Source organism: Zosterops lateralis, assembly GCF_965231275.1.
Source record: "Zosterops lateralis genome assembly, chromosome: 3".
In the NCBI taxonomy this organism is placed as follows: Eukaryota; Metazoa; Chordata; class Aves; order Passeriformes; family Zosteropidae; genus Zosterops; species Zosterops lateralis.
The window spans coordinates 83,256,342-83,273,550 of NC_139764.1; the positions used below are offsets into that span (position 1 = coordinate 83,256,342).

The window sequence follows — 17,209 nt, forward strand, 5'->3', positions numbered from 1 at the left end:
CAGATGCTCCAGACCCTTCACCAGCCTTGTTGTCCTTCTCTGGACTCGCTCCAGCAGCTCAGTGTCTTTCCTGTGGTGAGGGGCCCAGAACTGGGGAGAGGATTCGAGGTGTGGCCTCACCAGTGCCGAGTACTGAGGGACAATCACTGCCCCGGTCCTGCTGCCCACACCATTGCTGATACTTTCTGATTTTCCTCTCTCCCTGCTCCTCTGCTGGTACAGGGTGGCCCCGGGTTGGGCTTAGCTGAGGAGGAGGAGGCAGCAGAGGCCCCCAAACATGTGGGAGGCCCCCAAAGTCTGTACCGTGGAGGGGGAAGGCAGGCGGCCTCCGGGGAGGGAAGGGGGTGAAGGGGGCACGGTGCTGTGCCCAGGCTGGTGTCATGCTGACACATTGCAGCCTAATTTTTTAAGCAAAGTCATAACATTTAATCTCAAATGAAGCCTTAATGATGCTTTAATGAAGCTTTTATGTTCAGTATGACTCAATGTACTAAAGCTGATACAACACTGGAAACAGAATCACAGAACAGCTTATCTGGAAGGCCCCTGGAAGCCATCTGGTCCAAACCCTCTGCTCAGGTAGGGACACCAAGAGCCAGTTGCCAAGTTGGCTTGTGACCTTCTCCAAGGACGGAGATTGCACAACCTCCCTGGGTAAACTGTGCCAGTGCTTTGTTACCATTTCTGTGAAACAAAATAGAGAAAACCAAATCAAGCCAAAAATAGCCAACATACCCCATGCCCCTTCAATTACACTAAAATAATGTTAAATGAGTGTTTAAATTTCCTTGTTAGATAGGGTCCTGGACTCTTACTGAGCTGAACAGGTAACACTTATGTATGTGTCTTTATGAGTATGCATCCCCACCTGTACCTGGTTGTGGCAATCTGCCAGGTAATCCAACAGGAAAAACTACTCTCTGCTGTCTTCTGACCCTTCCCCAACAGCTCTGTGCACACAGGAAGCAAGGCTCCCTGGTTTAACACAAGAAGAGAATGTGTACATTTGCTTCTTTTCCTATCCTGTGTTTATTCTTAGGCAGAGCTTGGTAGTGTTCACATTGGCTGACATGGAAAGCCTCCCTTTCTGGCAACTGCAGCTTTAAATTTCAGTACCTTAAGATGATATGAATCAGAGAGGCTGGGGATCACCTGCACATGGAGATATCTGGGTTGACTCTTGAAGCCTCCACAGAGGCGGTGACTTCACCACAACAAGAAGCTCTCTATATTTAGTATTTTACACTCAAATAGTGTAAATTGTCTTCAGCCAGACTGCAGGAAAAGCACAGTGGAGAAAGTAGGCATGTTGCAAATGAGTGTTTCAGATTTGGTGCAGTAACATTCTGCAGCAATTTTCATGTTCAAATGCAGAAGAAACGGCTTCACCTAGGCCTCGAATTAAACTGAGATGACAGATGTGCCTTCCATGAGAAATCCTGCTCGCCACACAGGCCCCGATTGCCAATCCTGAATCTATTGCCATTTCTCAAACAGGGAAGGCAACAATAACTTCCAAGCTCATTTTCAAAGAGGAGCTGCAACATTAAGTGAAGTAAACTGCTGTAAACATTTACCAGAAACTGAACATGTCAGACTGGTTTCTGCACATTTTATTCTAATAAACTTCCTTTGTGGTGTTTTGGTACACTTACTAAAAAATTACAAAACTTCAAAAGCAAATAATGAGCAAGCTTAATTGTTTTTTCTTGTCTGATATGTGATCACACCATACAATCTTTTATGTAAGGAAAAAACCCAGTAGTCACAGTAGTTTTCAAGTCATTTTTATTAACAACAATATGGATTCAACTTTGTCAAGAATTTACAATTAACATTGTAATGTACTGGCTAATGTTGCAGTGTCAGTGGAAGAGCCATCATGCTTTATAAGCCTGCTATGAAACTTTCTTTTTGTCTTTCAAAGAAGTCAAAAATGCTTCCAATAGCAGATGACATTGTATATGTCTGGAATTGTCCTGTGTGTGGCCATAGCTGAATGAGTGGCCACATTTGCATCCAGATGAATGGACAGGAAAATATTACATGCTTCCACTGACGTTGCAGGGGACAAGTCTTATTTCAAAAACAAATTAATCTTTTTAGACAGTGACAGCGCTTTGTGTGATGTAATCGATTTGAATAAAGTCAATTAACACACTTGAAAAAAAAATGTAAAGCAGAAATACCTGGGACAAATTCTTTTCTTTGTATTTCATTCAAACCTAGTGAATCCAAAAGGATTGCATGACATATGAGTCAGGATAAAAGTTGGCCCAGAGAGGCAAGTTTATTTCTGGTACAGGTGGTTCAGCTCCTGTAAGGTCAGTGGAACTGAGTCTGATTATCACAACGGAGGCTGAGCTTCACCCAGTTGGGCAGTGAATTCATTGAAGCCAGTGAAGCCATCCAAGGATGAAATTAGCCTTGGGTGTTTAAACCCTTTTTCCCCTCCATTTCTTTGCTGTTGTATTTTCTTTTCTTGTTTATTTCTATTTTCTGAATGTTCTGATTTCTCTGTGCTTTTAAAAAAATGTCCCTTCTCTCCTTCCTTTTTTATATCAGTACTTTGTGCGTTATTTTTTATATAGTCAATGTGACAAGGGTAAATTCAGCTAAGTATTAGTTTCCTCAGGAAATAACTGGAATATTACCATTTTCACTTCAAACAGATGCCCAACAAAACCAGGATTTGAATCTGAGTTCCTAATTCAAGAAAAATTCTTGAATTTCATAGAATGAATGAATTCCATAGAATTTTTGCTTGAGTAAGGATTGCAGGTCCCAATCCAGAAATACTACTGTACATCAGATGTTCTACTATACATCAGCAATTCAGCATGATTTGACTTATCACAGAAAAGCAGGTGAATTACTCATCACCATACTATAATGAGAGCAGTCACTCTAAGTAGGAGTATCTCAAAAACATATGGAACAACTGTGGGCACTGTAAATAAAAGTGTATGATCTTTGCAATCTTGAACCCTAGGCTAAAACATCATATTCATATTTAAATAAAAAGTATAGATCATATAAGCCAGGAGCAAATACAAATTTTTGAACAAATAATAGTCATTGAAATAATTCTTTTCAGCTCTCTCTTCATTCAGGTAGAAGAACATGCCGACCAGAAAGCATTTATTTAGATAAGGCTTAAGTCCTGAAGCTCTTACTTAATTTCAGCTTCTCTCTTCAAACAATTCTCAAGTGGATTGTAAATCAGGAAAAAAAGTAATTCTTTGTCCTGATTTATGAACTTATTAGTTGTTATGAGCTGGACTTCAATAAGGAGCTCAGGACAAGACTTGAAAAGCCAGACAGGCCTTTCTTTTGTGAAACCAATGAATGACTGTCAGTCATGACACTGTCTTTTAAAGAGAGAGCATAGAAACTCCTCATGAGGAAATACAAGTAAAGCTTATAAAAATCCAAACACACAATTCTTCCTCTTTAGAATTTCATATATTCACTACTCTTTCTAGTTTCTATCAATATTATATTAAAAAACCCTATATGATAAGACTTGCATCTACAAAAATAATAATGGTGAGCATAAAAGAAAAAAATTAGAATTTTAAACCTTAATTTGAAAAGGTACGATCTTCTGGATTTATCAGTACTTTGTAAAGACATTAATATTTTCATACATAATTTATAGAACTCATTCTTTTGTGCATAAAATTGTATTAAATAAATTAACTTAAAGTTAGAAGGACTCAAGCATCTCATTTAAGGCAAAAATACCAAGTTTCCATGAGATAAATTATCAGCAAACCCCAAGGCCCTGTTTCTGTGTGGAATCAGGACAGGCAGGGCCATTGTTCAGTTCTCCCATTGACACCTTCCAGGTAAAATGGGGGTGCAACCATCTGCTCCTGCAGATGAAGGTGGAAGAGTGGTGTCCAATTCATGATGCCTTAGTTTTTGGGTCTTGTCAAGGAGAGGGAGTTTCACTATGGGCACACAGTTGCCATGTGCCCAATCACTTGCTCCTTAACTGAACCTAACTGCACATTTATGCTTAGGTCAGCAGGAGGCTTCATGTGAAAGGCAAGAAAGGCACCATAAGCAGGAAAAAGGAAAAAATAACCCAAAAAGCAATTTTAAATTTTCAATACCTTAAACTTACATATCTGTCTGGATAAACTGCAGACATTCAAGTAAGTTAACAGTTAAGTGAACTGAGATGTGGAAAAAAATGTATTTATCCTCACAAAATTGCTGTTGTAATCAGGCTTCGGTATGGTCAGATTGCACATAAAAGAAAACAGGAAAGGCTGAATGTGGTGAATTATATGGCAAATCAGCAGTGAGGAAATTGTGCTTCAAGGTGTCTTTCAGGATTTAACAACTGAAGTTTGCTCCGGCATAAGCCATGGAACACAGTGTACCATCCATGGACCCCATATAATGACACAATATATACACTCTACAGTTTGCATGTACTTTCACATAATAAAGTTGTCATGTAACATCCAGGAATACGTCTGTAAAGCAAATGGAAGCAGAACTTACAATGGTTTCATAGTAAACAGATCAGCTCCTTCACAATACAATCTACAGCATTTAGCCATGGTTAAGACTGGAGTGATGTTTTTCATGTACATAGCGAGTTCCCAGCAGGTCTGGGCCTTGAGAAAACACTGCCCTGAGTGAGCTGGCACTGGCACACCCGTACATTCCTGCTGCTAGAGGGAAGCTGAGCCCAAGCTGGGTTGTTTACAAGCCTGTAGTGCAGGTAGGGTGTAAATCTGGCAGGAGGCAACACAGAAACCTCATTCAGGTGGGAAGGGTGAAAACTCGTTTAGGCTCTGCAAGGGTTCCCCCAGTGGCAAAGCCTTGGTGGGGATGTGCAGGCAGGCACTAACACTGCTCCTGCACCTCAGCAGAAGTGAAGTGTAGGCAAAGTAAGAAAAAAAGAGGATGTATCAGGCAGGAATGCTCAGTCTGATACAGGCTTTGAATTTGAAAACTTGAGTTTAACAGGAAGGATTGTGTTGGAAAGTTCACAAGAAATGACTGTAGTTGGGACACAGTGTTGAGTTATAAGAGTGGGACCATTTTCCCTGTCTCCTCTTCCCCTTCTATTAAAAAAGCAACAAGCCCTTGCCTTATTTATTTTTTTTTAGTTATGGTGGTTTTCTCTACTTCTATTTCGATTTCTGATCGCCTGCGTGGCTTTTTTAAAATTTTTTTTTCTTTTTTTTTTTTTTTTCTTCTTTTTTTTTTCTTCTTTTTTTTTTCTTTTTTTGGTTAATAACACTCAGTATCTTCAGAAAAGAAACATGTATCTTTTTCCTTCTTTACCTTTCTTATCTTATTTTCTGGGATGATTTCCCTTCCTGACTATCTAAATCCATATTATTTATTTATTTATTTTCCCATTGATTTTGTTGTCTTTCTCCCTCCTGTTGTGTCCTCTTTAGTTTTACTCTGTATTTCAGTTCCTCATTTTCCCTTCTTGCCCAGCCTTATGAAAGTGCTGTCATAGTATCAGGTTGGGACTGCAAGGAAAATTGCCAAAATTTTCACAAGAAGGAAATATTGCTTCTACAATAAAGGCAGCACCTGCTTGCTTCCCACAAGTACTGCTGCCAAAATGGTTCAGATTAACAAGTCAGCTTCTCAATGAGACTGGAAGAAGGAGAGATTCCTTTGAATTTTCAGTGCAGTCACCCACGTTATCCACTTAGGCCAGACCCAATCCTTAAAATACAAACCTTTTGTAATAAAATAGTTCTTGTTATAAAGAACAATGTGACAGTGGTGTGTCAGGTACTTCTGCCACAGCACTAAATCACCAAAAATCAGATATTAACATATTGTTCTTCAGAGCTAAAAATAACTGATTACTGATGAGTTAATGTGTCTCGTGACTAGCAGCCATTTCTAACCCCATGTTATTCATCTCCTTGGTACCTTGCTAGCAGCTGTAGATAATCCTTTTGTTGTAAACATAAACTATCATCTAAATCAGGACATTATATATATATTTAATTAGTTCAGAAGCAAAGTGCTTTAAACCTTAAGATTTTTACTTCTGCCCTGTAGAAACAGCACAAGGTCTAAATACTCAAATTTTTGTTTTTTGAAACATCCTGCAGCATTAGCTTTGTAGGCAACTCATTATTTAAACCTACTGTACTACATGAAAGGATGCTGTACTGTAGGTGTAAATTTGGATGTTAGCCATTGCTTAGACATGCATTTACATGCAGCTAGGAAATATGGGCTCATTCAACTGCTTTGAAGATTCATCCTGATTTTTGTGATTTTATCTTATTAAAAGGCTTTCAAAACAGTTCATGCTATGATATGTATGACTAGAGGAATGACCCAGCCAATAAAGAAAGCCAGAAGTTATTTAAGTTTGACATGGAGCAGATTGAGTGCTTCTGTACCATCCCCTGGCTTGCAGATGTTTTGAGATGATCTTGATATTCCAGTCCTCAGAGAGTCAGCAGAGAGAGTTGTTTCCATTAACGGGCGTGAGATGGCTTCAGTAGTCTCTGTCCCTGCCTCTGTCTCCAACTCTTCATCCGTTATAAATAATTTTGACTCCCTCCATTTGGAGTATACATCTTGGCTACCTCTGGAACCACTGGAGTCACTGCCAGCAATCTGTATATTCAGTTCTTCTGTTGACTGTATAAGGTTTTGTACAGATAAAGATTTTCCTAAATCCATTTGCACCACAGGTTTAACTGAGAGCAAAGGTTCACCTTCTGTATCCAGACTTTTCCTCCATGTGAGATCCTTTGGTGCACTGGGCTGTGCAACTTGTCCATTATCCTTTGATGCAACAAGGCAAGCGGTGACATTAGAAATATTTTCCTGTGTGGTTACAGGAATAATATGAATGGGCTCAGGCCTATTGATATGCTTCATCGATGAGAAAGGTGGTATTTGTAATGTTGTCGGAGTTGCTGGCTTAGTTGTCTGGTTTATTTGGTTTGATGTATTATTAACTGTTGCAGGTCCATCATTTGGCACTTGTGTTGCTTGACTATGCATAGCTGGACTAAAAGCATAGTAAGCCTGAGTGCTAAATTCATTTGGTGTCAGTATAAGCTGTAGGCCACGAGGCAGATTGGCACTAGCTGATCTGGATACACATCCACTAAGTTGTGCAGAATTAGACAAATCTTTGCTGTCTGATGGACTCTGATAATCAGAAGTCTGCTCACACTCGAAAGCTGGCATTTGAAATGAAGCCAAAGTGAGTGCAGATGCAGATCCTTTTCGTAAAACTTGTTGATAAATATCTAATAGACAGTCCAGTTTTGACTCAATGGATTGTACCTATATGAGAGGAAAAGGTCAACATTAGTGCCAAATACTAATTTAAAATATCTGAAACCCAAGCAAAGGCAAAATGTAACTGCTGAAGAGAAAAATGGAAGTAGCTTGATATACGCTATTGACCCTTGAAAAAGAGTATCAGAAGCTATATACATTTTTCATAAGCAAGCTGAGAAAAGGGGAGAAAAGGTTAAGGCAAGGCGATTCATATAATTTTTATTTCAACATATAAACAAAGCAGATATTAGGAAAAAGAAATTGTACCTGTTCAGCTTTTGAAACTGGCAATAAAACACAGAAAGGCATGAGCAATAAAGCAAGACAAAGGAACACAGATAATCACTCTACCTGTTTCTCCACTTTGACTACCCGTCCTAACATACTGACATCATCAGTTGTCTCATGCTCTGCAGGATTCTTTTCTCTGCTTCTTTTATCTGCTGTGATTTGTCCTTTCCCAAGAATTTGGTCAACACTGTAAGAGAAATGAAAAGCAGTTGCCATTCCTGGAACTGGCATAGATACGGAAGTGTTTGCTATATTTATATGTTAAAAATAAAAATCACAGTACTTCAGGAAATCATTTAAGGAAGAAGACAAACATAATTTTATTAATTAAGAGAAATAAAAAAAAAAAAAAAAAGCAGTGATTTTTGAGCATATTAGACTGCTTTTTGTTGTTGTTGTTGTCATTAACCAGGAGACAGAACTTAGCCATCATTTGGGAAAGGCAGGGCTAGACTTGCTGAAAGAGGGAAAGAGCAGGTGGCCTCTCCAGTGGCTTGATGTTATGGAGAAACAGACTTACCAGTGCCACTCCCAGTTCCCTCATCCTAGCAACAACATCCACCTCTGGGAGAGTTGTCAGTTTGAAGCAGGAATCCCTAATCCTCTCTGATAAAGATATGATGTAATGTTGTTTGGGTTTGGTTTTTTTTTTTAATTTCTATTGCTGGGAATCTCTAGCATAAAACCTACATAAATACTATATTACCAGTAGTTCTCAATTTATTTTATGTGAAAAAAGGAAGTACGGGATGGGGAAGAGGCAGTTCTCAATATCTTCCTCACCCTTTTGACTAAAGTCCTTGTTTACAAATGGACGTTACAGACAAAGGATTACGTTTTCTATTGTTCAGACTTCCATTTTCTGAGAAAAATTTAAATACATGTGTTTTGTTTGATTTTGCTCACAATTCAACTTCTGGCTCAGCTATGTTCACAGAAAGAGAGGCTGCATATTACAGAAATATTAAACCTTGCCAATATACTTTATGCAGTGAATGACATTAGATGATTATGCAGAGTGTAACTAATTCTTTCCTTACCGTGACTGAAGACTCTTAATCCTGCATAACATGTCTAGATGACCTGCTGAATACTGTTCAATGACATCTTTGACATCATATGGGCGAAGCGTTTCCTTAAACTTTCTCTTTGCAACATGAAACTTCATAATTCTGTGGGGCAAAAGAATTCTTTAGGTTAATTTTCAACACTTGTGGAACCATAGGTATATTTCACTGACAAAATTTGATAGCTCATTTTTAAATGGAAGGTATTTTCAATGCAGCTTGCACAGCTAGACTTTCACCTGGTTGTTTTTTAAAGGACACATGCACTGTAGCTATGTCTTTGAATTGTTTGAGAGATCAGGTAACACTGTTTTAAAGACTGCAGAGCGCGTTTAGGACATCAGTATGTACCTGTTTGACTTTTTTATGCTAGGTTCTTGATATGAAAGGTATTGAAGTACATGCCTGACTTAAACCTTGGATTAGTTTCACTGACTTGAGTGAGATATCATGTCAACTACATTTGTGCATAAGATACTTCTGGTTTTGCTCCAGGAAATACTTCTTTAATAGATCAATTACACAAACTTAAATAGCAGTATACTTGTTCTGGTGTTCATTTTAAGGTCTTTGCTCTCCTCTTTGTGGGGGAAAAAAACCCCATCCAATTAATTTTTCATCAGTTTTTATTTTTTAACTAACACTCAGGCCTAAATATTTGTTTTTTACTTATTTGGCTGACTTAAGATCAAATTTTGCAGACTGAAGAGAGGTTTTCATGTTTGATCCAAACTGGAATATATGGGAATTATTGCTTAATTAGCATTCACAAGTTTTTCCTTGAACTTTGCTGAAAAATAGTAAGGTTTCAGATAACAGTAAATATCCAAAACTGATAAATGGCATATGTGTTTTTATATGAGTCTTGCACAAGTCTCTGTGATATGTGACATGAAGATGTGATGTCCCCGGAGTAGCTCCTCTTAGAATGGAAAGCTTGATATTAAATAGCAAATTTTAAACAATAAAAATGACAAATTTGGAAAGTAAATGGCAGTGAGATGATTTTCCTGGTTGGCTGGTAGAACATGAAGTTCTCCCTGGTTTATGTAAGAATTGGGAGAGAAGACAAGGAATCAGGGGTATTAGCCAATCTGGCCTGTGCTGCAGAGCTTATGAATTCCCATCAGGGCCAAACTGCTGATACTTGCTATCTATTGCAATTTAAAAAGCAGAGGCTGAAAATTGGTATCCTATCCCAAATGCCAATATTAATGATCATATATCCCCTCTGTGTTTATTATGATATGTATTTAGCAGCTGTAAGACAACAAATTATAATAAAACCCAAAACATGGCTCTCACTCTCTGATAAAAATAGATTAGTAATGCTTTAGTGGAATCTAGAAAAGACATACTTTGTATAGTTAGGACAGACATTATAATAGGTATATAGAGTTGCGTTGATAGTATATAGTGATTCTCTACTGATTTTTGTATCATACATAAATATTCTTACAGATAATGTCAGCCTTTTATCACAGTACTTAGCTTGTTGGTATTTCCCATTCTAGTAGCTTTCAGTTAAAAATTAGATTGTCACTGGTATAGAATTTGAACTATGATTCTGATTATAGAAAATAAAAATGGAAAAGACCTGTTAGGAGCAGTCCATCAAATTGACACTTCAGGACTGAATCTCCATGCACTTTCAAATATATTGGATTGTGGGCTTTCCTCTTTTGCATTACCAGCTAGTTCTATAGACCAATGGCTTTTGGTATCTTTTGTAATCTGTAAGCCTGTAAACCTGTGATGAATCTGGGATGCAGATTTTGTTTTTTAGCTGTCGAATTTTTTTCTAAGGGGCCACCGATTTTTCATATGCCAAGATGTTGGTTTATAAGACCCTGACCACCTAATCTTCTGAATCTAGTTCTTTATTGAGGTCACAAAGAAGGAATAATGCAGCTGACATACGAGACAGTATATTAGTTTTGTTATTATTATGTTTCGGTGGTCACAATGTTTTATTTCATGCATTTAATAAAGTAAAAATATGAAATGCTATTAGAAAAGAAGAGCCAGAGGATTATTGGCATAATTGAACACAACTGAATTTACCGCAGCTGGGTGATTTTACAAGGGAAGAGGCAGAAGGCTAATTTATATTAACAACCATGGAAGCTTCTTAATCAGTTAGCACAAAAGTCTCCATTTTTACTTTGCAGCTTTATAACACTGTTTTTGCTTATCAAGGCAGTTTGTTTATAATGTTCAGAAGTGAAACAGAATTGAAAGCATCACAGCTGTATCAGTGAGCTGTAACTGTACTATTTCTGGTTTAGGTATTAGCTCAAGTGATTCCATCTTAACTTCAGCAGGGTTTGGAACAGACCCATATTGCTTACTTCTTTTTCTTCAAGTCCACAAAATTTTATATAAACTGTGCAAAAAATATCGAACTGTTAAAAACCTGTCGTTTCAAAAGCCTGCAAGTTAATTAAGAAAAAGAAAACCAATTCTTTCAGTGATGGAGCCTTGCAACTGCTTTGCAATTATTGAATTTGGTTGAATCTCCATAGTTATTTAGTGTCAGTTTTAAAAACTCAGTTGGCTTCCTATATCTTGAAATCCCTATGTAATTAACTTTCCTGTGAGGGTGGTAAGGCTCTGGAACAGATCCCCCAGGAAAGCTGTGGATGGCCCATCTCTGGCAGTGTTCAAGGCCGGGCTGGATGGCGCTTGGAGTGAACTGCTCTCGACCCGAGCAGCCTTGGAGCGCCAAGTGCGAGGTGTCCCTGCCCACAGCGGGACGAACCAGTGTATGATTCCTTATGTTTGGACACCCATCCTGATCGATAATGTACAGCTAGGTAGGCCGTGAGTTCCCGTGGGATAAAAGCAGGGGTAGCTGCAGGGAGCCTATCCCCAGGACAGAGGAGAACGAGCCAAGTCGCGCCCGCCGCGGTTGTTGGGAGCGCGGGCTGCCCTTCCCGGCGGCACCGGCAGGGGGCGAGCGAGGCCCGTCACAGCCGCGGTGCGGGACCGGGCCCGGCAGGCCCCGGCCTTGTGGACCTTGGCCGGCCTGTTCAGATCGCCCTGCGCCGTGCGGAAAGGGGGCATTTGTCACTCAAACCTAATGTGACGGACGATACGCCCTTGTAAACCCACCCGAGGCACGTGCATGACAGTGCTCTGGTAAGAATTAGTCATAAAAAGTAGCTTATTTCAGTGATATATCCAGAGAAGACCAGAAAAAAAAAAAATCATCTGTTGAAGCAGACCAGTATATAAAAGCATTTTGTATAGAATTAATATCTAAACCACAGGTCACACTAATCTTTACATACTCTGATAATTTGTGGAAAGTTACAGGTCCAACACCGACTTTTGTCTTATTGAGCCATAGCAGCCAAAAGCAGCACTCACTTCATTGAGCTGTTCTCAGATGCGGGATCAGCATTGCTCTAAAATAACACTGTTTTCTGCACATGCATGTTGTATATCTTTCCTGGCTTTCACTGCATTTTAATTTGCATTCATGTTGCCCTTTTCAGAGTTAAAAGCTGTTTTGCTTGTCATTTAGTGCACTTTCCTGAGACAGGCACCAAGTTAGAACATCTCTAATCCTTTGTGCAGCCCTGTCATACTCATGCCATTGTTTTCAAAGCTGTGTCTTGTCAGTCTTGTCATTCTTTCAGGAGGAAGCAGAACTTCATTCTACTGGGATTCAGGTAGAATCATACATGGTTACTACCTTTAATATTGAAAGACAAATGCGTTGTTTTATCCATAGCCAGATGAGGTGACCACAGGTTGTTTGCTCGCCTACTACGTCAGGAAAGCAAGTGCATGGGGATCTGGCTGTGCTGGTTCCTCTGTCTCTCTACTCTTATATTGCCAAATATCCCTTCTTCCTGCAATGTGCAGAAGAGACCAGGATCCAACGCAGAGAGGCCAGCAGACAAAGTGCTTGAGAGACAGCTCTACTATATGTGAGGCAAGTGAGTCAAAACTGTCTTCTCTCTCATGTCTCAACCTGGCTCATCCCTTAGCAGCCAGAAACATGATTTTCCCCCAAGCACAGTGCTGTCCTTGCCAAACACATGTATAAGAACCTTGCCTAGGCTCTAAGACCATGTGGCAGAAAACAAACAATGTGTTTAGATTTAAAAGAAAGAGGTGGTTCTGAAACACTACATTGAATGTATTCAAAATGGCTACTAAAAATACATTTTATAGGTATTGCAGAACCATTGTAAAGACTGAACATAAATGCTAAATTATATTTTCCATCTTTGTCTGCTAAATATGTATGACTGTTCAACTATACAGCTTATGAGCTCTAGAATTCTCAAGTTTCATTACATTTAGCAACAGTTTCTGTTATTTTTTTTTTATTAGCAACAAATGAAAACATATCTTTGCAATCACTAGAGTTAAAGAGAGAAAAGACCTATTAGGTCACTATGTTCATCTTCCTGCCATTGCAGTTATTTTCTATTGCATATTTATTTATGCTTCTCAAACCTAATTTTATATTCCATAAATAGTACAGTAATCCCATCATTTCCATGTGGAAAGTATTATTGAAATGAGTGCTTCTTGCTATGGAAAATGATTAGAGATATCACAGTACAGGGAAACAAGGTATCCTAATCTTCCTTTCAGTCTCTTTTATTCACATTCATCATTGTGAACTAACAGACCTGCAAAATGCAATGTTTTTTGTTAGTCTCCAGGAACTCTGCAGGATATTAATGGCTTTTTGTTCACAACAAGACTGAGTTGAGAAGTGCTGAAGAACCTGCTGGCACACAGACTCAGTGCACTGCTCTGATCCAGCTGGAGGCCGTGGATGAGCAGGACTGATCCTGGTAGGACTGGGCCCAAGGCATGCTGTGGTGCACACCGTGTTTCACCACACTACCCATCTGTTCCCTACTCACCCAACATGGTGCAAATGCACTGAGCAGCTTTTCCTTACTTTCCCTCCCTCAGCTGATCTTTCCTGACAGAGAGCTTGTGGAGTAAGAGGGGATGGAGCGAGCAGCACACAAGATAAAAGACTCAGTTTAGGAGGCTTTGGGAGCAGAGTGAGAGCTTAACATGTTACCAGACAGGTTTGCCTGGTGGGTCTTCAATAGGACTAGTTGAGAGTCCTGTCTTTTTTGGAAAGGACCAAAATGTTGAGAACTTTTTCAGGAAAGGACTGTTTTCTCCATCCTCTGTTTTGACTATAACAAAATGAAAGTTTGAGGGTTTGTCTACTAAAAAAGCTATTTTGAAGAATAAAGCAGTCCTGGAAAAAATATAAGTAAACAAGGTTAAAACTGACACAGTAGACTTTGAAATTACCAAAATGAAAAATTATAAATAAACCAGTTTTGGTCTTTTGCTATTACAAGGCTGTCCAGCAAGGACAGAGGCTGAGAGTAAGCAGTGTATTTTAGGCTCCTTGCACAGAAAAAAAACCTCACCCCAAATGCTTTGATTCCAAAACTGAGAGAGGACCTACCTCTGTAAACCCATAGGCATGAATTAATTTTGTAAATTTCATTTCCCCCTAAAACAAAAGGGCCATTTGTGTCTTTGTAAAACAATTTGTACTCAGGTCTAACCAGGAAAAAGTAATTAGTCTCCCATATAGCAATTTTTCAAGTTGATGTATCAAGAATGGATTGAACTGTCTGTGTTTATATTTGGGGTCTTTTAGTGCGTCATAAAATCAGGCCTTCTGTCTTTGCCTGCTTCTGTATACCAGATGCATGAAAGGAAAACCAGCCTTCACCCTCCCCTACCGCCTTTGCAATTCAAAGCTGTTTCTAAAGCAAACTTCAAAATGAGGCACAAAGTTTCCATATAGGCAGATGTTATCATCTTGAAATTCTACAGTTACTATATAGAGTCTCAGATCCTTCTTTAGATGTTTGCATAGATCCCAGCCTAGTCTGGTAACAGATACTCTGAATAAACAGAAAGAGGTGTATCAGCTACCTGATGAACTGAATTATCAGTCTCTTGATTTTGAGAGATTAAAGTATAGCATATACAGAAGTCTCAAGATCATGGCATATTACTGCTTTACAGATGTCAAACAAAGGTAAGTTTCTGAAGCAAGATGCATGTGTTACTTGTAATCTTGCAAAACACTAAAATTTGCAGGGAGATGGGAGATATTCGCAGCTAATTGATGGCAAGTGAAGATTCTTACTCTCAGCCTCAGTGGTGACATGAGTTGTTTTTCTAGTAGGCCAGGCATGCAGAGTAAAAGTTGGAGATAATTTAATAATTTGATTCTCATCAGTTAAATAATACATGTCTGAAACAATCAAATCTTGCACCTTTGCTCTTCTTATTAGAACATTTCTGTGCATGGTACTGTGGAGAAAGTTTCCCATCTTTATCCTTCACATTTGGTTACTTTCCATTTGAGCTGAGAATCACCAAGAGCACCAAGCAAAAATGTAGATGATGCATTGAACAATTCAGTGTCCCCTTAGAAAATAAACTCCATGAATTAAGTATTAAAATGTGAAGTCAATCTTAAGGAATTTGGGCAGTATGAAGAATGATTATCCCTTGCCAGGACACGTGGCAAGGTGCACCTGGAACCAAGGGTTATCCAGTCTGTTTAAAATGCAGCACCACAGAGAAGCATCTTTGACACCCAGGTCAGTGAATTATGCTGACTGTTCCTAATGTGAGCATTTTCCATTTGAGGGAATAGGCTTGCCTTGTGTGTGGGTGTCCACTGTGAAAAAGGGATTTCTGTCACCTGCTGAAGCATTGCTAGCAAGACAGCAGTGACATTTACAGTGGCTGTGGACACAGGCCTGGTATCTGAATTGTCCTGTGAGGTCATTTCCAGGCAGGTTGGAAAAATGGTAGGAAAAGATGTCTGCAAATTATCTATCAAGCTGTCTGTGCTAGTAGAAAAGTTTTAGAAACAGCCTTACTCACTATCTGTCTTCATTTTACTCAATGGAAAAGGGGAAGGAAATACAAGTAGCCCATAGGTTATCACTGCATGAAATTACGCGATAAAAAGCTTGAGTTTTTTCTTCCTTTAGTGTTGAGAAAACTCAGGCAAGGGTTTCTGTACAGGAAAACATTGTTTTTTCATAGGTTTTTGCAGAAATTCCTTTTGGCTGCTGCCTGTCTGTCTGCCTACCCTCCTGCACCCAAGAAGAGTACTGGACACTGATGAGACTGTGATGCAGAGCTGGTGGGGTGACCCCCAGAGATAACCTGAGGTTTGCTGCCAGCAGACAGGGAACGCTTGAGCTCTCCTTGCTTGTTGCTGTACACTTAATGGTGGGGATTTTGACTGTCAGGATTTATACTTCAAAATACCCTGGAAGATAAATAGCCTTGGCAGTCACAAGAGGGTGAATGACTCGTTTAAACTTTCAATGCAGATAATTTTATAAGTTTCAATGCAGTTTGCTAGTTTCTTGAAGGAGACTATTTGTTTTAAATTATTTGGATTATATTTAGTTTAGTGGATAGTGGTAGGCAAGGTTTTGCGCAATTGAATAAATGTAATTATTCTGTTCTTACCAGAAAAAATTTGCAATAAAAGTCATATTCTCGTGAATATGGAAATGCACTAAACCCCTACACTTTTAAAAGTAATAACTTCCAGGCAAAGTGATACATATTCAGTAAAATTAGATCAAATTGTTGTTTGGATAATATAAAATATAATGGAAAACAGCATCCATTACTCTCTTTTCTGTGTCAAATCATGTAACATTTTCAGATATTGAAAAGCTGATAACAGAACTGATAAAATGTTTTAATTTAACTAAAATAGAAAGGAAGAATAATATATTAACATTAGTTATGTAACAAATATAGCCATGTAATAAGTTCAACTAACCAACATTTTATGACTTGACATGCAATTTATTCAACTAAAAAAACCTCAACTGTTTATTCATTCAGTATTTTCTACTCACCTGATAGCTCTAATGACAGTTTTAAGAGCAGGGGTGAGATCTTCTACGGACACATCACACTGACACCCTTTGTCATCATAAACATCATCTGTTCCGAGACTGGTATCAGCTGCAAAAGACAAGAGCAGACTAAATTAGAAAAATTTAAAAATCTCTTCCTTAGTGTTTTCTAACAGCCTGAACAGTGGTTTTGGAAAAAGAAGGACTACGTATCAAGCATGACAGACCTCCATCAGTTTATTATGATGCACTTGTGTGTCTGTGCTTGTGTCATAAAATGCCTTGTTAGCCTCAGAGTAAAAATTAGAAAGGAAGAATGTTCTATTATTTTTCAAACTAATTAATAGCTGAATACCAGTGTGTTTATTCCTGATGTCCCATGGTTTTTCATCACATTCTTTGTTTTATGGGAAAGTGGTGAACTAACAGATGTAATGGCAGAATCAAAAGATACTAAAGTTATACTATTACTGTTTTACCACTATGGATACCTGACATTGAAGACAAAGGAGAAGATCCATTTTATTTAATAAGCAGGCTGTGGAATGACTCAACACTTTATTAGTGGTGAAAATAAACAAAATACTTTTTTTTGCCAAGAATGATTAATTGCCACCTTATACCTCAGAGCCATGTAGGTAT

The 17,209-nt window shown here is 38.7% G+C and overlaps 1 protein-coding gene across 2 annotated transcripts in view; it reads right to left on the bottom strand.

Moving 5' to 3' along the window:
- Window positions 1–1,787: 1,787 nt before the first annotated feature.
- KCNQ5 (potassium voltage-gated channel subfamily Q member 5) overlaps window positions 1,788–17,209 on the bottom strand; it is a gene marked incomplete at its 5' end in the record, with an annotated part of 278,899 nt that continues 263,477 nt past the window's right edge. For both annotated transcript variants that reach the window (XM_083858044.1, XM_083858045.1), the window contains 4 exons: window positions 1,788–7,305; window positions 7,654–7,780; window positions 8,634–8,765; window positions 16,568–16,676. In XM_083858044.1, the coding sequence (XP_083714170.1) occupies window positions 6,364–7,305; window positions 7,654–7,780; window positions 8,634–8,765; window positions 16,568–16,676 (1,310 nt within the window). In that variant the 3' untranslated portion in view covers window positions 1,788–6,363. The remainder of the gene's footprint in view (window positions 7,306–7,653; window positions 7,781–8,633; window positions 8,766–16,567; window positions 16,677–17,209) is intronic.